This window comes from Alligator mississippiensis, chromosome 1 (genome assembly GCF_030867095.1).
Source record: "Alligator mississippiensis isolate rAllMis1 chromosome 1, rAllMis1, whole genome shotgun sequence".
In the NCBI taxonomy this organism is placed as follows: domain Eukaryota; kingdom Metazoa; phylum Chordata; order Crocodylia; family Alligatoridae; genus Alligator; species Alligator mississippiensis.
In genome coordinates, this window is record NC_081824.1 from 456623856 (window position 1) to 456649652 (window position 25797).

Consider the following 25797-nt stretch of genomic DNA (forward strand, 5'->3'; position numbering starts at 1 on the left):
TTTAATAATGGAAAATATTATTAAAAGTTTTTCAGACATTTGTAGTTTTGGTGGGGAAAAAAACAGTCTGTGTTGAAACCTTGGACCACACTCTAGCATGGTGTGCAGCATACGTGGGAAAATTACAGGAGCTGAGAGATTAACTGAAAGACTTCATTTTTGCCATGTCTCCAGGCATCTACTGGTACTGTTAGATACGTTGCTCCCAATTATCGTACAGAATTTTAGCACAGGCTTATTAATTATTTACCGATATAGATTTGTAGGGGCTTTTTTATAAGCATTTTGAGAATTCAGCTTAGTTGAAATAATTAAACTCCATTTTATTCTTTTAAGACATGCCTTAAAGACATAACCAGAGAGACAGGAATCTTGTTATACATCTTACATGCAGTTGCTCTTGATTTGGTCATGTCAGCAACCGGGATTCATTCCATTAGATGCCATGCGAAGCTTAACAACGGAGGATATCATAGACCAGGGGTTAGTAACTTTTAGCTCAGTGGCTGGATTTGGCCCATGAAACAATTGCATCTGGCCCACAGAGCTGGGGCTTCAGTGGTTTCTGGCAATGAGATCTTTGCTCATGTAGGGCTGCACCATTGCTGAGTGGCAGGAAGCTTACACATCCTGCACACAGCTATGTAGCAGAGAGAGGCAGTGATGCGCGGGTCCTGTTCTGGATCATACTGGCCCACCATGGGGAAATGTTGCCGACTGCTGTTATAGACTGAGACCATTATCTTGCAGCAGACTCTTTGTATGTGCGGTCCTATTTGAAGTCAAAGGGGTCATGTGTGTTTAGGATTTCACTTGTACAGAGTTCTGTGTTGGATCAGGGCATAATTGGTGGCAAAATGTAATGAGGAGATGCAACAGACAGTAGGAAAATATTGTAAGGGCTTAAAAAAAATCAACAGTTCATTATGGCCATCTGCCTAGGCTTTGTTAGCTGGCAAGTCCTGTAGGTCTTACATGGGTCTGAAGGAGAAGAGGATTGGGTGTTACATGTAAGGAAGGAAACGTCCCTTCAGCACAGGTCACCCGTCTACAACGTATAAGCAGACGTACAAGCAATTGAGAGTGCCATTCTTGGCTGAATTGTAAGAGTGATATGGTACATACAAGACTGAATAAGTGGGGGTACGGACTTATGAAGAATCTTACTGCGTTCACCTTCAAGCTTGAATTTGCTGAAGCAGAGAACAGCAACCAGGGGTTGGATGCAAAGAGAGAAATGGTGTGGTCAGAAGGATGGACTGGTAAAGGTGATTTTAGCAGCAGTGGTGTGATGGGACCTGACAGCTAGAAGACAGTGAGAGAAGATGGAGCCTAAGAATGTGCTAGAAGAAGCAGTGGCATTGAAAAACATCTTACAGTGATCATATCTTCAGTATTTTAACAGAGTATTTAATCCCATATGATAGTCACTGCCTTGATTTTGCAGGCCAAGGATAGTCTCTAGGCTAGTAAAAATATTCACCACAAAAGTTAGGTGGTAAAGTGATTCACTGGGGCCATGTGCCTGAGAGGGTGTATGCTTGGTTAATTTATTCAGGTTTTTCAGTTGCTGAGTTGGTCATAAAATCACGGACGAGCAGGCTTGGAAGGGACCTTGGAACAGCCCCCTGTTCAATGCAGAATCATCCCTGACTAAACCACTCCAGTCAAGTGTGTCTAACTTAAAGTTTAGCTAGCCCAGGCAGAGTTTGTGACCTGGCCATGGGCTGGAAGTATCTTCACTCCCTTCCCTACCCCTGCTTGCACTCACTGCTCTATTATGTCTGCATGTCCCTCACTGCAGATTCCCAGCCTCTCTACAGCAAGGGAAGCACTGACATAGCAGAGCAGCAGCTCCTGCAGTGCAGGGGAGCACTGAGAAGGGCATGGGAGACACAGTGCAGCTCTATGTCACTGGGGCTGGGCCAGGGCTGCACTTGGGATGGGCAGCAGCGGCACTGGGAAGGAGGGCTATTTTGTGGTGTCTGGAGCCCACCCTGTAGCCCCACTCCCAGTGCTGCTGCTGTCTGTCTTGCCCTACCCCCAACTGCCTCAAGCTCAGCCCCGGCTCAGCTCCCCCGCTGGAAAGTGGCCAGAGCACCCCCTGGCCCTGAGTCTGCAGCGGACAGCCCTCCCTTGCCCTGTGCACAAATCCTGGGAGCCCATGCCCCCCATGCCTCCCCTGGGGGTGCGCACAGTGGTGGGGAGTTGCCCCCCTCCCTGACCCCCCTGCACCCTCTGGACAAGCCACCAGGGCTCTGTCCTGTGCCCAGCCACACCCCACCCTGACTGGGCAACACGTACCCCTGCCTCAGCCTCACTCCCTCCTTCACTATGGGTGCCTCAGTCACCCCCCCATACCCTTCCACCCCACAGATGTACCAGCTGGATGCCACTCTCCAAGCTGCCCAGTTGCATTCCTGGCCGTGTGCATGCTGCAGCTGTGTGCGTGCACGTGGCATTTATCGGTGACATTACCGGCTACGCTGGCCAAAAAAAGCTAATTGCCAATAATGTCAATATTCCTTTTATTGGTTCTGATCCAATATGCCACAGGTATGTCGGTACCCCTCTAATTACCACATAATTAACCTTATATAGTAGGAGCTTTGTTTGAGTCCTGATGTACTGATTGTTGAACACACGATGATTTAGTCTTCCGAAGGCAGAGCTGACACATTGGATCCTTTACCGGATCTCATTGATGTTGGCCTTCTTTGAGAGAAGGCTGCCAAGATAAGTAAAGTGTTCAACATTTTCCAGGTCCTGTCCATGAAAATGAGGCTCTTTGTGTGTGTGTGTGTGTGTGTGTGTGTGTGTGTGTGTGTGTGTGTGGCGGGGGGGTGTTGATTGATCCAGGGCAGCTGATGAAGTACCTTTGTTTTTCCAATGCTAAGGGTCAGTCCTAGGCACTGGTTTGCTTGAAAGAAGCAGTTAAGGCAGGGGTGGGCAAAATATGGCCCGTGGGCTGGATGCAGCCCGTGAGGCCATTCTATCCGGCCTGCCTCATTTAAATTTTTTTTTTAAATTAAAATTTATCTGTCCTTGGTTCCTGTCAAAAATGACAGAAACAAGGGGCAGTAGGACCCAGGGGAATCCTCAGTGGGCTCCTGCAACAGTAGGGCCCACCGGCCCGCCGCCAGCCAGAGGCCCCAGCAGGTAAGGGGTTGGGGGAAGGGCAGGGAAGGTGGTGCGGAGCACGGAGAAAAGTGGCCTCTCGTCTGCCCCGTGCCAGCGCTCCCTGCTGCAGCCACTCGCAGCCCATGCGGGGCTGTCCTGAGTATGCACAGGCAGCTTCACACGGGCTGTGAGTGGCTGCAGTTCGGGGCGCCGGCCATGGGACAGGCAAAGGGCTGCTTTTCCCCCACCCTCAGCACCAGCTTCTAACCCAGCCCCGCACCGGCTCCAGGCTCGCCCATTGGGGCTGCATTGCGGTGGCAACAGCTGTAGCCCCCCGCTTGCTGCACTGGACAGTGTTTGCTGCTGCTGCCTGCCCAGTAGCTCACGTCGCAGTAGGTTGCGGTGAGGCTGCCACCACCGCCTCTGTGCTGCCCAGTGCTGGAGCTCCGGGCGGGCAGCAGCAGCAAACGCTGCCTGGCACAGCAAGCGGGGGGAGCTGCAGCTGCTGCTGCCACAGCACAGCCTCAGTGGGTGAGCCTGGAGCCAGTGCGTGGCTAAGGCTGGCAGCAGGGGCGGGTTACAAGCTGGTGCTGTGTGTGGGGGAAAAGCAGCCCCTTGCCTGCCTTGTGGCTGGCACCCTGCACTGCAGCTGCTCCCAGCCCACCTGGGTCTGCCTGTGCCTGCTCAGGACAGCCCTGCGTGGGCTGCGGGTGGCTGCAGCAGGGAGCGCTGGCCACAGGGCAGGTAAGGGACTGCTTTTCCCCGTGTTCCACACCAGCTCCTTCCCTGCCAGTGAGCAGGGGATCAGGGCTGTGCGCTGCCCCCCGCCTGTACCACGAAGCTGGGGGGCACTGGGAGTGAGTGGGCATGGGAGCACAGGGCCCACACCAGTGTCCCAGGGCCAGCAGGGCCCAGAGAAGGGCGGCAGGGGTACAAGGTCCCGGCTGGCAGGGGCTCTATGGAGTTGGGCCAGCTCCCCCCTCTCCCTGCTGGTGCAGCCCAGCCCGGCTCTACAGACCCCTGCCAGCCTGCACCCTGCTCTGGGCCCCACCAGTGCTGGCCCTGGGACATTGGTCCCAAGATATTTGGACATTGGTCCCAAGATGGTGACGGGGGGGGGGGGGAGGTAACTGTCAAGGGGTGGGGCTACCCATGCGGCCCTCGACAGCTTGCCAAAACTGGGTAAGCGGCCCTCCGCCCAAAATAATTGCCCGCCCCTGAGTTAAGGTCTGTTTGTGTAGGTCCTCCTCAGTATGTGGACTGACAGCACAATCATGGGCATACTTAAGTTCCACAATCAGGCCGAAGTAACTTTAGTTTTGGCACGGAGGCAGGAGCGATTGTACAGTTTCCCATCCATCCTGTACTTGATGCCATTGCCATGTGACAGATGGTTACAGATGAGCATCTTGACCGCAAGAAAGATAGAAAAAAGAATTGGTGCAATCATGCAGCCCTGCTTGATGCTGGTTCTCATGGCAAAGGGCTCTGTAGCAGAGCCACTGCATAGGATAGAGGCAGTCATCTGGTCATGAAGGAGTCTTAGGATACTGATAAATTTTTCTGGTCCGCCAAACTGAGGTCGGCGGACTGGCAAGTGTTCCCTTACTGGATGCTGTAGGATGGTTTCATCGGTCGATTCTCAGTTCAGGAGCTTTTGGTGGTGCTCCTTCCAGCAGTTTTGGATGGACTTGTCTTTGAGAAGTTTACTTCTGGCTTCAGATGGGGTGAGTCTGTATGCAGCCTTGATTGTTCGGAAGAAGCTTCATGTGTCATGATTGTCAGCAAATAGTTAGGTATCCAGGTTTTACAAATAGTTAGGTATCCAGGTTTTACAATCTTTTCTCTTATGCCTGATGAAGGGTGTTTGTGCCCGAAAGCTTGCAATTAAAGAATTTTTTCTGCAAAATCTAGTTGGTCTAATAAAAGAGATCACCTCTACCTTGAGTCCTCATTGCTTTCAACAAATAGTTGGATTTGTTTCACCTTTTCTTTCCACTATTTGTTTTTGATTAATTGAATCTTCCTCTAGGCTTCAGCTTTAAGCTGTCAAAAAGTTCCTTGCTTCTGACCAGTAGGATGTTTTGCCAGTCACAGAAGGCTTTCCTCTTCTAATTGAAAAGGACTTTGATCTCAGCAGTGATTTTGTCAAACCGGTTCTGATGGCATTGGGTAGTAAAGCCAATTGATTCTGTGCAAGCTGCATGGGTGGTCTCCTTTAGAGCTTGCCAGTCTTCCTCAATACAACTGATAACATGAAAATGATAACATTTTCAGTCCTAAGATTGGAGAGTTTCTTGCTGAGGTATGTTTGGAGGGCTTCATGATACTTAGGGGTTTGAAGGCATTTGATACTGTCTTTGGAGTGATTTGGGTTGCTTTCACTATTTCATCATAACCCTAATGGACATGATTTATCTCACTAAGTGATGATTGGTCCAGCAGTCATCGGCTTCTCTCATAACATGTGTGATATGAACATCTTTTAGATCGTGTGCTCTTTCAAGGATGTAGTCAAGGAAGTGCCATTGTTTTGAGCAGGGGTGATACCGTGTTGTGTTGTATCGTCATGTTGTCTGAAAATCATGTTAGTAATGACCAGGGATCATCAGCAATGCATGAGCAGCTGTGGACCCTTTTGCATAAGCTGATGATGCAAGAGGCTTTGGCCATGAAATTAAATCCAGGATAGTGTTGTACACTTTGTGTATTTGGCGTTTTTGGGACTGTAACATGTCCAGTGTTGTCACCAAGCATCCACGTATCTCTGCGACGTACTTCAGGTCAGAGTGCAGGTCTTCTTCTGCTAACAGGTTGGCTAGTTCCTGCATAACAGATGTATCCCTATATTCTGTTCATTCCTGCTCCACAAGCCCATGGTAGATCTGGTAGTATTGTGCATGGTACATGGAACCATGTATTCCACCTCTTCACAACTGATTCAGCTGGTCGTGTTAATGAATCAATACTCTGTTCCTTCATGTTCCTCAAGAACCACGCACAATGAGCTGCAGCTTTCACTTAAAGTGACTTCATCAAAGCAACAAAACAATCCACTCACTTGAAGGTATCTCGCCAAGTATTTCCTGCCAGAACAACCATATGTGCATAGCAATGAATGTACACACAGTTTGACCACAGATTGCAAAGCACATCGTTAAAAGCCTTTGCCATGTAGCGCACACTCTCTGTTACAAATGTTACTATTCACTCAAGTGGGATGCTGAATTCCACCCTACAAGAAATCAAGGCATGTGAAATGGTGGCTTGATACTTTCCCCAGGCACACTGTTTTTACCAGTTGTGGTTTGGGAATGTCAACATGCCTAGGAGGACATACCTTGAGCATCCGAAATAAAATGTTGAAAACTGGTCTATTTCGGAAGTCGGTTGTTTTGTTGGCAATCATGGCAATGAAGTTTCCCTCAAAGTCATTAAGAAGGTGCTGTTTTTCCTCTTCAAAAAGAGCGGGTAGGTGGGAATATAATTGGTCTAACTTGGGAATGCTCCCACCTCCCTTAACATTCTTGCTCAAAAAATCCTTGACAACATTTTGTGTAGAGGAAAGTCTGCTGGGTGAGCAAAGGGGATCCTAAAAAGGACTGCTTAGTTTTGATTGCAGCTGCTGAATCACTCTCTTGTCCCATTCCACGGATGAAGTGATTAGCCCGTGACTGTCACCTATGTGTGGATCTGTGACTAGGGACTCCCAGTGATCACTTCATCTGACCCTGTTGCCACTAGTCCAGTACCACAGGGCTTTGTAGAGATTTGGGTATTGATGATTGGTTATTGGTAGATGTTGGGTCAAGTTGGAGAAGCCTGCGCGTGACTTGTTTTATGTAAGGAGGCCACTGGGCATTGGCAACCGCATGGATCTTGGCAGGGGAGAAACCTGTGTCCAGTGGAAAGGAGATCCAAGATAACTGGGGTTACTCTTCCACCACAGCCTTCAGTTTTCTTGAAGCACAGTACCCAAAAATGGACACAGTACTCCAGGTGAGGCATCACCAGGGCCAAATAAAGAATTGCTTCTATTGATTTGCAAGTCACTCTCCTATTAATACAGCCCAGTATGATACTGGCCTTTTTTACTCAAATGGAAATGAGTTTGACGCTCCTGCTGTACTTGTATTGCCAGGTGATTGCTTCATACATCTGTCAAGGCATCAAATAATAGCCTCTTTGGGATCTCAGTTAATAATGTATTGCAGAGTCGGGCTGTGTGGCACAACACTGTTCCGCTTCAACTTCCATTTTGAGGTTTCGATGGAACAGTGTCTTGTTTCGAGTTTTGTTTCATTTTGAAAGCACTATTCTGTTTCATTTCGTTGAAACCATTTTGCTGTTTCGATGTTTTGCCCATGGGCTATAATGGGGAACAATAAAAATGCTTAAAACCTTGTAATTTCTTGCCTGATTTGGATGAAATTGCAGGGGTAGTAGCCCCTTCTGAGGGCATGATGCCTGCCAAGTTTCAAAGAGATAGGTGCAGGGGTTTCTGGGACACTGCACCTCAAGATGTTGACAAGCAAAACTGCTGTCACTTGCCGGAAGCGGCAGCTTCCTGTCATCTGGCCCACAGATCCAGGGGCCTGCACCCCTGGGAAGGCTGTGGGGCTGTGCCAGACTCCTCCCAGGGGTATGGGCCCCCAGATCTACATGGTGGATGACATCATGCTGTTGCTTCTGGCTGGGGCTAGCGCCAGGACCAATCTTCCTGGTGCTTGGCATGGGCTGCACCCAGTGCCAGTCCCAGCCAATAGCAGCAGCCTCCTGTCATCTGGCAGGCAGATTGGGGGCCCACCCGCACCCCTGGGAGGGCTGCGGGGCTGTGCCAGACTCCTCCTGGGGGTGCGGGCCCCCGATTTGCCTGTCAGATGACAGGAGGCTGGGTGCAGTTTGCACCCAGCACCAGGAATATTGGTGATGCCGCTAACCCCAGGTGGCAAAACCAGCCTCCTGTCATCCGGCAGATTTGCACCAGACAAGAGGAGGCTGCTGCTGCTGCCAGCTGGGACTTGTGCTGAAGCCAAGTAAGCCCAGCTTCGAAACACGAAACGTTTCAAAACTTTCTAAATATTTAAAGTGCCCTTGTTTCGTTTTGAAGCTGTTTCGAAGGCTTTTGTTTCATTTCAATTTCGCTGTTTCGAGCTCGAAACGCATCGAAACAGCTTTAAAACAAAACACCTGGTGAAATTTTCCAGAGCCCTACTGTAGAGCTCTAGGTAGGGGAGGAGCTCCCATGCCACCTGGACAAAATTCCACATGTATTTCCTCAGTAGCATTTAACATTATTGAGTGGCTGATAGACTTAGAAATGCCTTATGTTTGTGCCTGAAGAAGGGTGTTTATACACGAAAGCTTGCAAAGAATTTTTCCAACTATTTTAGTTGGTCTAATAAAAGATATCAGATTTACCCAAAGAACCTTGTCTGCCTATGTCCTTAGACCAGCACGGCTACAACCAACACTCCTGAAAAAGAGTAGCAGGCAGTGCTTTTATTGGTAAGGTAACTTGTCTTACAGTCTTTTGGAGGTTGGTTTGTTTGAAGCAGTAGGGCCTAACTCATTGCTTTGTTGATCTGTTGAAGCCCAGTAGAGCTCCAGTCACATGAAACTGGAATTATACATTTGCAAATGAGGTCCTAAGTGTGAAGTGATCTTTGGTTTTGATTAAGCTTATGTCTGAAATCCATTTGTACCTGTCAGCAGTGTGGCAGTTAGATTGATTTAGCTATTGCTATGCACATGGATTTCTACATATAGAGAAACATGGGGTTATTTGTATAGTCAGATGTTACTCAATGTGCAAATGGCAGAACTAGTCCCTACAATCAATTGTGTTGCTTTTTAAATGAAGAAATCACTTGAGTAACATTGTTGTTGTTGTCCTTCAGACCTGGCTGTGGATTTCTGGACCTTTGTGCTTGTATTGTGCAGAAAGGCTCTACCGCTACATCCGAAGTAATAAACCGGTCACGATAACTTCTGTGATAAGCCATCCCTGTAATGTCCTTGAATTGCGAATGATGAAAAACAACTTTAAAGCAAGGCCAGGTCAGGTAAGGTGCCTCAAGCGTATAGAAATGACAGCTTTCAACTTTGGAGTCTTAGTAGTAATATCCATAACAGAATGTTTTGAACACATCTTTTTTTTTTCTATTACTCATTTTTCTCCGGATGATTTATTTCAGTACATTATTCTACATTGTCCAAGAGTGTCAGCATTAGAGAGCCATCCATTTACTCTCACAATGGTAAGACATCATTTTTATTTTGATTTATTACTTTTTCATAGTTTCCCATTGTATTTATTTCTGGTGAGTGCATGTTCTCTCTTCTTCACGGAGAAAATTCTTTAAAGAAGAGGTTACATTTCAGTTATGAGGACACACCTGTGAATATAAAGTACCATGATTTTTATGCTCGCTGAATGATCTTTATGTATTTACCTTTGTCCACTCTTGAGAAAATGATTAGGGAAACCTGTTTTCTAACTTTTCCATGAATAGAAAATACTACTACAAATAGAAAATTCATTCAGTTTTGACCATTCATACAAACGAAGCTATCCTAAAGCTGAATAAGGCTGAATTAACCCTTTTATTTGGAATAGTAGCTTTGGGATTCCCTGAAACCTGACGAATTTGGCAAGGAAACTTGCTGAGATGCATATTCAGGTTTACATATAGACATATATGAGAACCAAGGACAAGTAAAGAATATAGTAATGAGCACCGCACCATAACGACTGACTCCAGCACTTATGTACAAACTCAGAGTGGCAGGCACAGACTCTCACAGACAAGCCATGCTTTTAGACATGGTCTGGGGGTGGGTGGGGTGGCGCTGTAATTGGAGTGGCTCCGAGAGCTGCTCTAATTAAAGCACCACTGCCTCTCATGTATCAGAGTCTCCATGCTTAGAAATGGTGGTTGGGGCACTTTAACTAAAGCTCATTTGACAAGCTTTAAATAAAGCATCCCCGCTGCCATTTTTAAGCACGGGGATGCTGATACATGAGACGCAGGAGGCTGCTTGGCTGCAGCAATTGCCACGCTCCAGCAAACTCCATTAATCGTGTCTGCTCCGACACGCTGGAATTCCAGTGCATTAGAACAGCCTCCGCGCTCGTGTATAGGTGCCCTTAACCCTTTTGTAACCAAAGTTTTTCTCATACAACTCCCACAGCTCTCAAATTCAGTACTCACAAACACTTCTCACAAGGAAAGCTCACTCAATCACTAATCACCAAACTCACACAAAAGTATTAACTATCTTTAGTTGTGTTCTCACACATTGCACATCTCTCTCTTGGGGTTGACTAGACCAGTGTTTCTCAACCTTTTAAATAGCAAGCACTCCTTAACATCTGAAAATTTTAATAAATACCTCAACATTAAATTTTCCTGGGGGTTTTATATTTACAGACTAATGTGTGCCATATGTTGGAAGAAGGGCTATGTATATAAGGATGTGATATGACAGATGTCTGATCTGGTGTGGGTAGGGTTGCCACCTTTTACACCAGGGGTGCACAACTCAAGTATGTACCGGGGCTAGAGGTGGTGTAGGCCAAAGCTAGGGGGGTTGAACCCCCTAGGAGTGGTGGGTGAATGAGTGGTGGGAGAACCAATTTATTACACTAAATTATTACTGGGGAATTTAAAGTGCCGCACAATGCGTGGCGTGCCAAATTTTTTACCATAGTTTTGAGAAGAGGAAGGGGTCAGAGAGAGAGGAAAGTGCCTCCTGGCTGGTTTGGGGTGGCTGGGGGTGGCACGCGGCCAGATGCAAACCCAGCAGCAGTGGGGGGAGCAGCGGCACCCTCTTGTTACGGGGGTTTTCGGCACCCGTGTACCCCCGCCTGTGTCTCGCATACCCCAAGAGGTACGCATACCACAGGTTGAGAAACTATGGACTAGACCTTTCTCAGCTGAGCTTCCCCTATTAGGGTGGGAGGTAGGTTCCCTGGCCTAAAAAGGGAGAGGTGATACTGTACCTAATCAAGTAAGTATACAGAACTTCTGAGCTCTTTCAACTCTAAAGGTTTCCTAGTTTCCTCTTCTGAGGAGGCTCACAGCCAACGGCTACTCTTCAGGGCTGAAGCACACAGCCCTCTGAAACACTGCGCAGCAATCCCAGTGGTGAAGAACTGCCAGGATGCACACTGGCCCATCCCTGACAGTCTCCCTTAGTGTCAAACACACACGATGATCAAGCAGAATGCAAGACCCTGAATTCTGGTCAGCAGCTTCCTTTTAAAGGGCCTAAAAAATCTCCCCACTAGGGCTGATCATCATTCATACACCTGTCCATCACACATCAGTCTTCCAAACTCATACTTCTTTCACAGGTTAGCTAATCATACCTTCAGTCACCTTGGGAGTGGAGCTAACACACACCTGTCAGTGACACTCATTCTTCCACCACTCCTAATACCACAACTACTCATGCTCATCACCAGGGATCCTGGTTTTCTCTGATTTAAAAAAATCCCCAATTTTTGGTTAATAAAAGTAACATCAAGTCCACATTTTTCCAGGATTAAAATGAAACACCACTAATATATAGATATATAGGTAATGGTATTTCATTTTAATCCTGGAAAAATGTGAATTTGGGGTTACTTTTTTTTAACTGAAAATTGTTTTTTTTTTTAAATCAGAGGTGAATAATTCTTGCATATGTGGAATATGCTCTTCCTCATTACATCATGCATGCTTCAACTTAGGTAAATATCAGACCAAACCAAATGGGAGAAACAGGGCACTAACAGCACACCAAAGCTCTTCCCCAATGCAGAGATGAATTTGGTGCAGTAACTGTAGAATTTTTTGCACAGCATTTCATTTCAAAGATCTCTCACTCCATATGCCTCAGTGTAGCAGTTGCTAAGCTCATATAGCAACAAGTGCTATTTTATTATATCAGTTTTTATTTGTACTCCATTAAAAAGGATACAGTGGGGAGTTCTGTGTATGTAAGGAGAGTAGAAGGAGGCCCAATATTTGTAATGCTTTTTCAGGTAGCGGAGAATTGGAAGAACACATTTATTGTACATTAACTTCAGCAATGACCTGGCTATTTTTATGGTCCATATCGCACTGATATATTTATGAATCCATATGCTACTAATTATAAGCACCTTATTGGACTAGTATATTAGTTGTACTAGTGACAGGATGGAAGAATCTCTTGTGCGAGAGGATTTTGTGCCTTGCTTCTCATAGGAGTAGCAATCGGAAGATGAATTTCAAACACGGACCTTTTGGTTCTGATTTTGCTTTTCACATTAGTTTAGTCTTTATGTAGCTGAAGTGTCTGTTGGAGTTACTCTTGATAAGTCAGAAGAGAATTGGAGCCATTTTATATAAATATGAGATGCCTAGTGTTTTTCAGTTTGTTGTCATGGCATTAAAGTTGATAGAAAGAGAAAGTTAAATGGTTAATTATATTTGCACACTTCTTGGAAGCCATAAAACTCTATATAAAGCTAATTCATCCTGTATTGATTCTCCTTGTAACACTGACACTATAGTTTTACATATCCAGTGTGATAGCAGCTTCCACAATGTTTGGCTAGTGGCTGGGTTGGAATTGGCTAAAGGCCTTGTACTAGGATTACCATATTTCCAGGTCCAAAAAAGAGGACATCTGTCACATGGGTGGGGGGAAGGGGAGGAGGGCAGGGAGAATATGACATGGGGGGGCAGTGCGATGCCGGTGCCCTGCCCCTGCCCGTGCTGTTGCCCCTTACTGCCAAGCCACAGCCAGACCCCATTCCTGCTGCTGCCCCTCACTCCTGACCCACTGACCCCAGCTATGCCAGTGCCTCTTACTCCCAAACTGTAGTACCCTGCCCCCCTGGGCCGTGATGATGCCCCTCACTCCTAACCCATAGCCCCTGGTGCTGTCAGTGCCCCATACTCCCAGCCCACAGTCCCCCAGCTTCCCCTGGTGCCCCTCACTCCCAAGCCACAGCCCTGCCAGAGGGGCCCCAGCTGTCCCTGTCCTGACTGGGTCAGAGTGTGGTGGTTCTGATTCATGCAGGCAGCGGCAGAGTGTCTGGCCCCAGTGCAAGCTGGAGGAAAGAGGAGGGGAGGCTTGTGGCACCCCCTGCCCTGGGATGGGGCTGCCGCACAGCACCATGTAGCACCATGTCCCCCCCGCCCTCCCAGCATCTCCTGTTCATTCAGCCCCTGCAAGCGCAGGCAGTGGCCCTTGTGCTGCCTGCCCAACCACAGAGTTCCCTGCTGCCCTCAGAGGGCCCCCCACTCCTTTCCCCCACTGGAGGGGCAGGCAACTCCTCCTCCCCCCATCCCTCTTGCCCTGTTGCAGCCTGCTCTGCCCTAACCAAATGTCTGGGATTTTGCTTTGCTTCACTGGTGCAAGCAGGGGGAGGGTGATCAAAGGCAGCAGGGAGCATCACATGGGTCTGCGCTTACCTCCGCAGCTGCAGGCAGATACATCTGTGCTCCTTGCTGCCTCCAATCACCCTCCCCCTGCTCCCACCCATGGAGCAAAGCAAAATCCCAGACATTTGGTCAGATTTAATAAACCCGCCCAGACGGAGATCAGTGGACTGAAAAAGAGGATATGTCTGGGAAAACCCGGACACAGCCAGGGCTAAATTGCTTTCAGGAGAGTTTCTCCTGGGAATGTAATTGTCTGTACATGCTGACAACACAGGCTGACCATAGACTGTCTGTGTTAGCTAGTCACGGCTGCCTTATGCACTGCTGTAATCTGTTGTCAGGCAGACTATGGGAGCCCGCAGAGCTTACTGGGATGTATGCATAGCCTTCCCCTCCCCTGGCCTCTGCTCCCTAACTGCACAATGTCAACACTGCAGGCTCTCTACTCTTCAGGGCCTCAGCATTATAATGTCTGTACACATGGCTCTGGGTTAGTTTTTCACCACAAGAATAAACCTGAGAGAATTCTCCCAGATTATTTGAATGTTTGTATGCAGCCATAGTCAGAACACCAAGTCAGATCCAGCAGGTTTTACTCTGCAGAACTTCCTATTAACTCCTATGGGAGTTTTGACTGAGAAGAGCCTTCAAAACTGGGCTTCTTGGGCCAGCTCCTCAAGTGGTGCAAATTGGCATAGATTAATTGAAAGTCAAGTTTATATACTAGATAAGACTCTCCCCAACCTTTGAAAAGACAGTTTAATAGGGTACACTGCAAAAAGTGCTTGTAAACTTCCAATCTGAAGACTAAGAAAAGTATATGTGTGACTTTTTCCAGTATGACCCTTTCAAATGTATATGTATTCATTTATTTTCAGAAGTATTCAAAAGAATATAAATGTATAACTTACTTTCAGTGAAACTCAAAAAAATCTAGATTTATTAAAATTGATACTTGTAACAAGAGAACTAGTAATTTCCTTTCACATCCACTAGTAACCACATAATTTATATGTATTTACCACTACTTCCCATGAAAATATTATTCTAATATTATTTGTGGTTTTTATTATCACAGATACATTTGTATACAGTGGAGTAGATACTAATACTGGGTAAAAGACATTTTTATACCATAATAAGGAGTTGAAACTTATAAACTAATAATAATTTCCTCTGTTCAGCCCAGGCAGGGGTCAATAGTTTGCAGATATCTTTCTAGGTCATTGTTCTGCTTCAGGCTGTTTCTTTGCTTAGAAAGCTCTTTTCAGTGCAATATAATGTGAGAAGTGGGACTGTGCTTATAGGAGATATAGGCAATATCTTCACCCAGTCATTTTTTTCTGCTTCTGTCTGACCTACTTGTAGTTACCAAGCAATAGTGATTCCAGTGTAAGGAGTTTTACCAACTTTTCTTATTGTTTTGTTCAATAATGATAATCTTATTGTCTTGCTATTTCTGTAGCAAGACAACAAGATTATGGCATAAGTGTGCATGCTGCTTAAAAAACAAGTAAACGTGACTGTCTAGGAGTTTAGACTCTAAATTATTAGTCATAATGCAATAAGTTATGCCAATAAACAAAGCCTTCTGGGAAGGGGAGAATAGTCATAGATTCATAGATTCATAGATGTTAGGGTCGGAAGGGACCTCAATAGATCATCAAGTCCGACCCCCTGCATAAGCAGGAAAGAGTGCTGGGTCTAGATGACCCCAGCTAGATACTCGTCTAACCTCCTCTTGAAGACCCCCAGGGTAGGGGAGAGCACCACCTCCCTTGGGAGCCCGTTCCAGACCTTGGCCACTCGAACTGTGAAGAAGTTCTTCCTAATGTCCAGTCTAAATCTGCTCTCTGCTAGCTTGTGGCCATTGTTTCTTGTAACCCCCGGGGGCGCCTTGGTGAATAGATCCTCACCAATTCCCTTCTGTGCCCCCGTGATGAACTTATAGGCAGCCACAAGGTCGCCTCTCAACCTTCTCTTGCGGAGGCTGAAAAGGTCCAGTTTCTCTAGTCTCTTCTCGTAGGGCTTCGTCTGCAGGCCCTTGACCATACGAGTTGCCCTTCGCTGTACCCTCTCCAGGTTATCCACATCCTTCTTGAAGTGTGGTGCCCAGAATTGCACGCAGTACTCCAACTGCGGTCTGACCAACGCCCTATAGAGGGGAAGTATCACCTCCCTGGACCTATTTGTCATGCATCTGCTGATGCACAATAAAGTGCCATTGGCTTTTTTGATGGGTTCGTCACACTGCCGGCTCATGTTCATCTTGGAGTCCACTAGGACTCCAAGATCCCTTTCCACCTCCGTGCCACCCAGCAGGTCATTCCCTAGGCTGTAGGTGTGCTGGACATTTTTCCTCCCTAGGTGCAGCACTTTGCATTTCTCCTTGTTGAACTGCATCCTGTTGTTTTCTGCCCACTTGTCCAGCCTATCTAGGTCTGCCTGCAGCTGTTCCCTGCCCTCCGGCGTGTCCACTTCTCCCCATAGCTTTGTGTCATCTGCAAACTTGGACAGAGTACATTTCACTCCCACGTCCAAGTCGCTGATGAAGACATTAAAGAGTATCGGTCCAAGGACTGAACCCTGCGGGACCCCACTGCCCACACCCTTCCAGGTCGAGACCGACCCATCTACCACGACTCTTTGGGTGCGACCCTCTAGCCAATTCGCCACCCACCGGACTGTGCAGTCATCCACATCACAGCCTCTTAATTTGTTCACCAGTATGGGGTGGGATACTGTATCGAAGGACTTCCTGAAGTCTAAGTATACGACATCCACCCCTCCTCCTGTGTCCAGGTGTTTCGTAACCTGGTCATAGAAAGAGACTAGGTTGGTCAGGCACGATCTGCCCGCCACAAACCCATGCTGGTTTCCCCTCAGCATAATTTGTCCTGCCGGGCTCTCACAAATGTGAGCCTTGATAATTTTTTCAAATACTTTACCAAGGATGGAGGTGAGACTGACTGGCCTATAGTTGCCCGGGTCCTCCTTCCTCCCCTTTTTGAAAATGGGGACCATGTTAGCCCTTTTCCAGTCCTCCGGGACTTGGCCCGTGCGCCACGAACATTCGAATATTCCCGCCAGTGGCTCTGCAATGACGTCGGCCAGTGCCTTCAGCACCCTCGGATGGAGCCCATCCGGGCCTGCCGACTTAAAGGCATCCAGTTCTTCCAAGTGACTCTGCACCACCTCAGGATCTACGCATGGAAGTCTGGCGCCTTGCTGCTGCCTCTCTACAACCCCAGTGAGAGACTTGTCATGCCCCTCGCTTAGGAACACTGAGGCAAAGAACTCATTGAGGAGTTCAGCCTTGTCGCCCCTATCTGTCACCAATTGCTTCTGCCCATTTAGCAGGGGTCCTATTCCTCCCTGGGCCTTCCTTTTACTCCCTATGTATCTAAAAAACAATTTCTTGTTGTCAAACAAGTCATAGATGGGGAAGATTTTTATAAGTCCTACTTATTTAAAAAAAAATCAGTTAATTTGTTACAATTCTGCATTAAAACTAAGGGTGCTTATACATGTGCTTGGGGAGGGCTGGGGGGGAGGGGGGCTTTAATTAGAGCAGATGTGAGAGCTAATATAATTAAAGCGCCTGGAGCGTCATGTGTATCAGCATCCCTGTGTTGAAAAATGGCAGTGGGAACGCTTTAACTAAGCCCGTTGAACGAGCTTTAGTTAAACCGCCTTGCTACCATTTTTCAGTGTAGCGATTCTGATACACATGACTGGAGTCTGCTGGAGTACAGTAATTACAGCAGACTCGATTAATTGAGTCCGCTCCGACCTGCTGTAATTATAGCAGGTCAGAGCAGTTTTTCTGCACGTGTATAGGTGCCCTAAGAGAACAGCATCAGGAGGCTGTAATAGGGCCTTATATCTTGCTCTCACTGAAGTCCTAGGCCAACTCACCTTTAGGATCAGAGGAAAGTAGTGTGGGAAGGGACCTCACGAGCAGGGGTCTGTACTGATGACCTTAAGGCAGGATCACCCCTAGCTAACACAAGTATCTGTCTAACTTGCTCTTGAAAATTTCTAGAATGGAGATTGCAAAATTTCTCTAAGTGGCTTGTTCTGATGCTTGACCATCCTCACAGTCAGAAAGTTCCTCTTAATCTCGAGCCCCTGCTGAAGCTTGAGACCACTGTTTCTAGTCTGTGACTGCAGAGAGAAGCTCATCTCCTTCCTCCCTGTTATTGCCCTTCAGGTATTTGAAGATTATTATCAAATCCTCCCTCAGTCTTTTCTTCTCTGGACTAAATAACCCTAGCTGTTTCACTCCTTTTAAGTCCTGCTTCCCAGACCCCTAATCATTTTTGTTCCGGCTTCTATGTCTTTCTCTCCTATGCCTAGATCTTCCTTGTATTGAATATTGAATTCCCTTACTTTCCTGCCGTAGGCACACCAGTGATTATTTGCTAGTTGCATACAACTTCATGGCTGCACGTTTCTTTTATATTGAAGAATAGTTGCAAAAGAGATTCCCATTTAAAATATATACTGCAGTGTTGTTAGAGAAGTTGCTTTTTCTGCAATACGTAGGAGAGAAAGTGCACATGCATGCTTGTGTGTGTGTGTGTGTGTGTGTGTGTGTGTGTGTTGGCACATGGTGCTTGGCTCCAGGGCTTGTGGAATCCACCCGTATATTTTTCAAATGTAAAGTACTTAAGAAGATGTATAGTGTCCTTTCATGTGGTCTCGACTAAATCCATGAAGGAACTGAATCATGCCACAGTCTTTTAAAAGCTGTAATATATAAAGAACTTGGCTGCTAAAAGAAACATGTCTCTGCCCCCAGATATCATAAAGTGCAGGTAACGGTGCCAATAGAGTTATGTTGAGTTTTTGTGGAGGTGAGAAAATTTTAACAAGCAGAAGGAATTCCATCACTTTGGCATGTGTTCACTCAGAACATCGATTGTACCAGGCTCTGATACTGCTGCAAGGTCAGGGAGAGGTCTGTAGTGGTTAGACTTGGAGAAAAAAAAAAGTGTGTGCACATTTCAGATCCTGACCTGAACTTCTCCTAAGTTTGGGGTTAATTTTGACTTGTAGAAGTGTGAATCAGTCACAGAATTTGGATCTGATCAATATTTCTCCAAGTTGTCATGGTGTGAATAACACTTATTAGAGCAGATAGAGGGAACACCCTCCCGATTTGCAACCTGAAGTCCTCTGCAGTGATAGAGCAAGCTGTTGAAAACTGCCCTGTCCTACCAATCCTGTTCCATTGTTAGCTTTCCTGCTGGGATGGTGCAGAAAACATAATTATGCAAACCTATTACGGGTGATGATTGAGTGGTTGTTGTGATAATGTAAATCAGGGCTGCTTACAGACCGCATGTGGCCCCCAAGGGTTTGAACTACGGCCCCCAGGTTCCTGATACATTGTTCTCCTGATGCTGTTGCCAGAGTCTCTGGGTTTTCCTTTCTCTTCCTGCTTCCTCCTTCTTTCTGTCCCTGTCCTGGGGGGGGGGGGGGGGCAGGGGCAGTGAGGCCCACAGCACCAAGAAACCCCAGAGGTGGAGGTTTAGGGGGACCTGGAGACATAAGTGGCATAGGGATGGTAGTGTGGCACAGTATGCAGCAGAAGGTTACATGGCACAGTGGAGGGAAGGTGGGAGACCCATACTGCCCGGTCCATGTGGCATGCTGCTGCAGTGATGTAGGGAAGAGAACGTGCAGCTTGCATGACATGTGACATGTTGCTGGCCACTCAGATATTGGACAGTCCTGATATAAATGATTTTCTAATGCACCTGTCCCCATTGTGTCTAGGAATTACAGTGAAGTTGTCCTTTAGAGTGGCTTCCTTCCTTCCTGTTTTTAGCCAATACAATAGAAATGCTTTCACTCTCAAAAAAATGAGAAACCAAAGTACTGCCCTTGTTTATTTCTAGTGGTATGTTATAATATTTTTAAGAAAAAAAAAATCAGGTAGTCTAGAATTATTGAAGCTTCCTTCAGCCCGAGCAGAAACTGGGGTTTTTGTGTTTTGTGTTCTCGTTGTCCTAAAGAGTTTGTAATCGAATTGGGCAAAACAGACATAAGGAGGTACTATCACTTCATTGAACAGATCGGGTTGGAGCACAGAGAGGCTAACAGACTTGCTCTTTCAAAGGCTAGGGGGTTTGTAGCTGAATTCTGAGCTCTGGTGTTCATCTCCAGTGCTTTCACAATCAAACCACAATTCCTTTCTTCATTAAAGTTATTCATGCTGATCATAACATTGGATTTGTTTAGCATACAAAACATCACTTAATTGAAACAGATGTAGTGGTAACTATGATTTTACTGGCAGGGAAGGTGCATTTCACATTATCTTACCTCTTATCTGATTTGTTCACATCATGTTCTACACTGCCGTTTCCATTACTTCACAGTAAATTGTAGCCCACTTCAAGTTGCTCAGTTAGACACAGTTGTTTAAAGCATAGTCCAGGTAGGTCAGTCTTCATCACTCACTGACTTTACTTGTAGATATTTCATCTTCCTTTATTATTTTTAGTTGAATCATGTAATACCCATCATAAGTCATCCAGCACTCCTTCCTAACCAAAATTAAAAAGCAACCTTGTATTAAGGTAAAAAGGCTTATTGGTAAGATGTCTTCAGTCTGGTCAGATGATGACTCTAGCTCAGGGGCGGGCAAAATATGGTCCACAGGCCACCTGGAGGTGGCTGCTCATTGTACTGGCCTGGCAGAGTGGGAGAAAGGTAGCCAGGAGCTGAAGCCCTGCAGGATGGGGCAGGAGTTGCCTGACTGTAGCTTCCCCTCTGCCTACAGTGCAGCAACGGCAGGAGGAGGAGGAACCGCTGGAGGCAGGGGGAGCTGAACAGCCCTGCCAGGAACCTGTGCATGCTGGCCCCAGCTGGCGGGCATGGGCAGGAGTGCAGTGGAGGCTGCCCTGGGTGGGAGCAGGCAGGCCTTGGCCCCATGTAGAGCACCACAGGGGTAGCTGTGGACCACATCTGGACCACACAGCCCAGGCAAGCTTTGCTGCACTTGCTCCCTGCTCCACCATCCCTCTCCCTCAGTTGGCTTCCAGCACTGAAGTGCATGCACAACCCCCACCCCCCACAGTGTACAAGAGTAAGACTTTATTTTGAGCTGTTGTGCAATCGCCTCTATATATGCTACTCAAAAAAAAAAAAAAAAGAAATCAGGACAGAAATTATTTTTTGAAATAAAATTAAAATAGGTTATAGTAGATGTTTGATTTTTAGTACATGATTTGTTTAAATGATACCTTCTAAAATATTTTGTGTGTGCAGCCCTTGACAGCTCACCAAATTGTTAAGTGGCCCTCCAGCCAAAATAATTGCCCACCCCTGCTCTAGCTGCTTTTGCTCCAATGAAGAAATTTAGTATTTTTTGATGTGGCACCTTTGGACCTTTTAAAGTATATACTGTCTTCACGTGGCAGTATCCTTTAGTGAGTCTCTTGGTCATCAGAAAGGCTTATAGTCCATGGTACTTTTTACTGGTTTTGATATACAATGATCCCTTGGTTGAAGACATGTTTGTCTTCAACCAAAATGACTTTGTCATTGTTTGAACTGTAGTATTTTTAGGCTGTGGTATAACATGCTTCCTCTCTGAGTACCAAATAACAAATTTACTTACAATTGCAACAGAAAAGTATGGAAAAGGCTTCCATTTGATTCCTTATATTTTCCTTTCTCTGCATTGATGCTTTTGTTTGCTTGCATTCATGGATCAGTTGGAAACAGATCATTGAAGTAATATTGGCAATCCAAAGCCTCACCCTTTGGAATGGCACAGTTTCTTTCTCAGCAGAAAAAATGGAGCAATCCATTTAAACTGAAATTCTTTCCTCCCGTATAGTGCTGCATAAGCTCTGTCCATGGTTCACTGCATGTGCCAGGAATGTACATGTGCATATAATGTAGCTTTGTAAGATTGAGGGGTACAGTGCAGGTGATTTTGAGAGAATGCAAAAAGCATGTTTGCATGTACAGATATTCAGAATTTCAGAGCAAAGCCCAGCGATGTATAATGGATATTGTTGAATATTGTTGGATATTGTTTGAGATCAGGAAGGAAATTTATCCTGTGATCAGATTGGTACAGATGGTGGGAGATTTTTTTTCTTCCCCTGTAGCAGGGAGTGTGGCCCTCTATCCAGGGTCTCTTGAGCATATATTGACAACATTTCATAAAAGCAGGGTGTTAGCAACCATTGTTCCCCTGCTTCATCTGTGGCAGGTTAGGGTGTTAGGTCTGCATTGTGCCAGGGTTGACGGTAGTCTTGTATAGAGTTTAGATTATGTATTTGTGTAGGATGGTTTGGATAGGGTCGATCCTGCCTTTGGTAGGGGGTTGGACTAGATGACCTCTGGAGGTCTCTTCTAGCCCTACGTCTCTATGTTTCTATGATTTAAGAAAATGTAAAGAATATGGAAGCAAATGATATGCTTGTTTGTACAAGTTGGTTTTTATGTTGTACAGCTGTGGGTTACTTTATTCCCTTACCTGAGTCTAGATCCAGAGTTCTCTTGAAGCCAATGGCAAACCTGTCAGTGACCTCAGTGAGATGTTGAATATCTTCTGCTGACATTTAATTCTCAGTGCCCTTCAAACAAAAGATCTAGTACTCTCCAAACAGCACAATGGAAAATGCTGGAGAAACAGGTGTACTGTACTATAAACTCCAGGAAATAAATGATTCTCAGTGGTAAAGCCTAAGGCTTTTTTGTGTTACTTGTCCCAAAATTTGAAATTGTTGGAAGCTCGCAGGTAAGGACATCAGGACATGGCCTAATGCTAGCAGATCTGTACAGGAAAAAAAGACTATCGAAAGTGATAGGTTCTTAAGCTTTATTAAATTCATAACCATTTGCATAAGGTAAACTTGGTTTCATGAGATGATCTTTAGAGCTCTTGGGAAAATTCAGATATTGTGTAATGCATTTCTGGCAAACTAAAACAAGTTCCAAGAGCATGTCTGCCTTTCACACAGCGGAAATCAAACAGCTGTCTGGAAAAGATGTTAAGTGCAACTGCTTAATACTAATCTTTTTTCTTATGTACTGCCTTACATCCATTTAATTTTTACTTTTTTGTTTTAATGTGTTTTTTTTTTTTTTTCTGTGGCAGACACAAACCTTAAGTAAGCCTCTGCTTCCTTTTAATATATGAAGTGAAATTCTGGCTTTGTTCATGTCATAGGACTCGCCGTACTGGAATACTCCCAAGGTCCATCTAATCCCATCTTTTTCAGTGAGCAAGATAGAAGACCTCCACTTTAGGCAAATGTGGGATAATCTGCCATCATATGGGGTTCCTGTCTAATAGTTGAAAACTAGTTTGCTCTCTGAAGCGTGTCATGACGTTTAATGTCCCTTGCAATTATTTTCTTATTAAAGATAACTCTGGGTAATATAAATAACTATTTCCCTTTTCAAATGTTGGTAAATTCTTGGCCCCAGCAACTTATCGTGGTAATGAATTTTACAACTTATTCATATTTGAAAATGTATTTTGTGTAATTTTTGGGATTTTTTATTTACTGATTTTTAGTTTAATTTAATAAGCTCTTGGGAGTTTTGGAGTTGACTTCAGTAAAGGCAGGGTTTCACCCAGAGAACCTTTGCTAATTGCGTTTTTCTGGAAGTTGATTGAATATCCTTCTCATATGCAATAGGCCTTACTAAAAACCAGAGCTGTGTAGTGACACGTTATAAATTTGGAGAAATATTTGTCATTTTAATTTTTTTTTAACTTTAAGATGTTAATATTTATATACTTACAACTATCCAAAGACAGCAATTGAAATGATTCCAACAGTAGAAACTACAAATAAAATACAAGAACAAGATACTCCTGGAAAGGTAGCAAATTCAGAATGGAAAAGGAAATATTTGGTCACAATACTCAGTTTGCTTTCAGCGGTGAGGCTACCTTTGAGACCTAAAGCTTAGCCAGAATTAGAAAAAAAACCCCAAGGACAGAGAATGGAAATACTCAGAATTCTATAGTGTATTACTATGTTTAGTTGTATCTAAGGCAAGGGTTTTTTTTTCCCATTTCAAAAGGATGGGGAGGGGGAAGCCCATGTCTTGGATTCAAGTACAAGGGAGCCAGAGAGGTAGGCAACTGTGGTGGCTCTGACTCTGACCTTGACCCTGGCCCTGACCCAGGCTCCCAGTTGGAACTGCACCAGTCACCTGCCCCTCTGGCACTTGTCCCCCACATTGTGTACACCATCCTGCTGTCACTGCTGCCTCTGCCATGCCCCCTCTCCTTACCCTCCCTTCACCTCTGTTGCTTATTCTCTGCAGCTCCAGCTGTAGTCTGGAGCACATGGTTGCTCTGAGCTTGGCCCAGCCGCCTCTGCTGCAACCATGTGCTCCATCCCCTGGGATAGAGCAGGACTGGAGTCAGAGGTGCTCAAGATAAGTGGCAGTGGGCAGTGGGGAACAGGTGATGGTAGGGGCTGGAGATGGGGGGTGCAAAGGGGGGTGGCAGAATGGGGAGTAAGTATCAAAGCAGGTGAGGGAGGGAGTCAGGTAGGGGGGCAAGTGGTAGGGGGGAAGGTGGGAAGGAGGTAAGTGTAGCAGGGGCAGACACCACAGAAGTGGTGCAGGAGCCAGGGGTACAAGCAGCAGGGGATGGCAAGTGGTGGGAGGGGGATAGGCGGCAGGGAGCAAAGGAGAGGGGTCAGGCCACTTAGCTCCCCCACTGCCTGCAGCCCTATTTCTTGCCCTGTTGCCACTACTTTCTGTGCTTCAGTGGTAGGAGGGATGAATTTAAGATGACCCACTGATAGTTGGATTCTATAAATGGAAAATGATCTCAATTTATAAATCACTTTATAAATTTCCCATCTCTAGAATCTATTTGTTGGAAGGGGGCATCTTACATTTGAAGTCATCTTGGATTCAGGTAAATATAGTAAACATGCTGGGTTACATGCTTTTAAGTAAACATATTTCCCATGTTACAGGGATGATATTATCTCCAATAATCAGTGGTACAGAAGAAACTTAATCTGAGGGAAAGTGGGGGAAGAGAGCACTTTCCAAAACAGTTCTGGAACTTTAAAATGGATCTGTTGTATGAGGACATCTTGCTTGAATTACGCTGTGTTCCTGCGTAAGAGGTGCCGTCATCATACAAGATGGCTGCTTTTACAGGAACTCGGTACTTGGTGAAATCTGTTGGAATCTTAAGGCCACAGAACTTCAATGTTCTTTTTCTCCAACAAAGGAACATCTGCATTTGAAGGGTCCATAACGATTGGTTTCTTGAGAGCATGTGGATACAGAATGGATTGGAAAGTAAATGAAATAAACTGAGAACAGACTATATGCAGGTAAAATGTAATTTCTAGACTTCTTAGGGGCAGAATACAGTATTTATTTACTCAAATCTAAGCCAACCCTGAATTTAAGATAACACCCCAATAATTAGATTGTATACCTGGAAAATGTATAAATTGCTTATAATTTTCCAGGTATAGAATCTAAATATTAGAGGTCTTAAATTAATCCCCCTCCCACAGCTACAGCAGGGGAAGCAGTGGCTACAGGGGGCAGGTGGCCCCTTTGCAGCCTTCCTGCCCCCCCAGCAAGAGGGGGGAGGAGCAGCTGCAGAGGGCAAGCAGCGGTGGGGAGTAGAAGGCTGCTGTGGGTTTGCCTTTGGCTCTGACCTATTCTCTGGACCAGAATCAGAGAATCAGAGCTGCGGTATCCATCTGCCCCCCTGCCCTCAACACGCAATTTGTACACAAATCTAAGATGGGGGGGTTACCTCATATTTAGATTTGAGCAAATACGGTAATAAAAAAATAACATTGGCCAGGGAGTTAATTGGCATAAAACAGCATAGCTTCAGAGAACAACAACAGCATAGCTTCAGAGTCATAATTGATGCAAAAATGAACATGAGTTGCCAATGTGATGAGATAATAAGTAAGGTTAACCGCGCTCTTTCTTGCATAAGTAGGTGTATCATGAGCAGGTCTAGGGAGGTGATACTTCCCTTCTATGTGGCATTGGTGTGGCCACAGCTGGAGTACTGAGTCTAGCTTTGGGCACCACACTTCAAGAGAGGTGTGGATAACCTAGAAAGTGTTGAGAGGAGGGCTACTCACATGGTTGAGGGCCTGCAGGTAAGATCTTATGAGGACAGATTGAGGGACCTGAAGGTATTCAGCCTCTACAAGAGAAGGCTGAGAGGTGATCTTGTGGCTGTTTGGAGGGGTCAGTAGGGAATAGGGGATAC

General features: G+C 45.8%; 1 protein-coding gene across 9 annotated transcripts in view; it reads left to right on the forward strand.

Annotated features, from left to right (window-relative positions):
- Positions 1–25797, forward strand: part of NOX4 (NADPH oxidase 4) — a 187765-nt gene that overhangs the window by 58676 nt on the left and 103292 nt on the right. For 8 of the 9 annotated variants that reach the window (XM_059721783.1, XM_059721775.1, XM_019496412.2 and 5 more), the window contains 2 exons: positions 9021–9185; positions 9318–9380. The exons of the other annotated variant lie outside the window; for it this stretch is intronic. In XM_059721783.1, coding sequence (XP_059577766.1) covers positions 9021–9185; positions 9318–9380 — 228 coding nt within the window. The remainder of the gene's footprint in view (positions 1–9020; positions 9186–9317; positions 9381–25797) is intronic. 9 annotated transcript variants of the gene reach the window in all.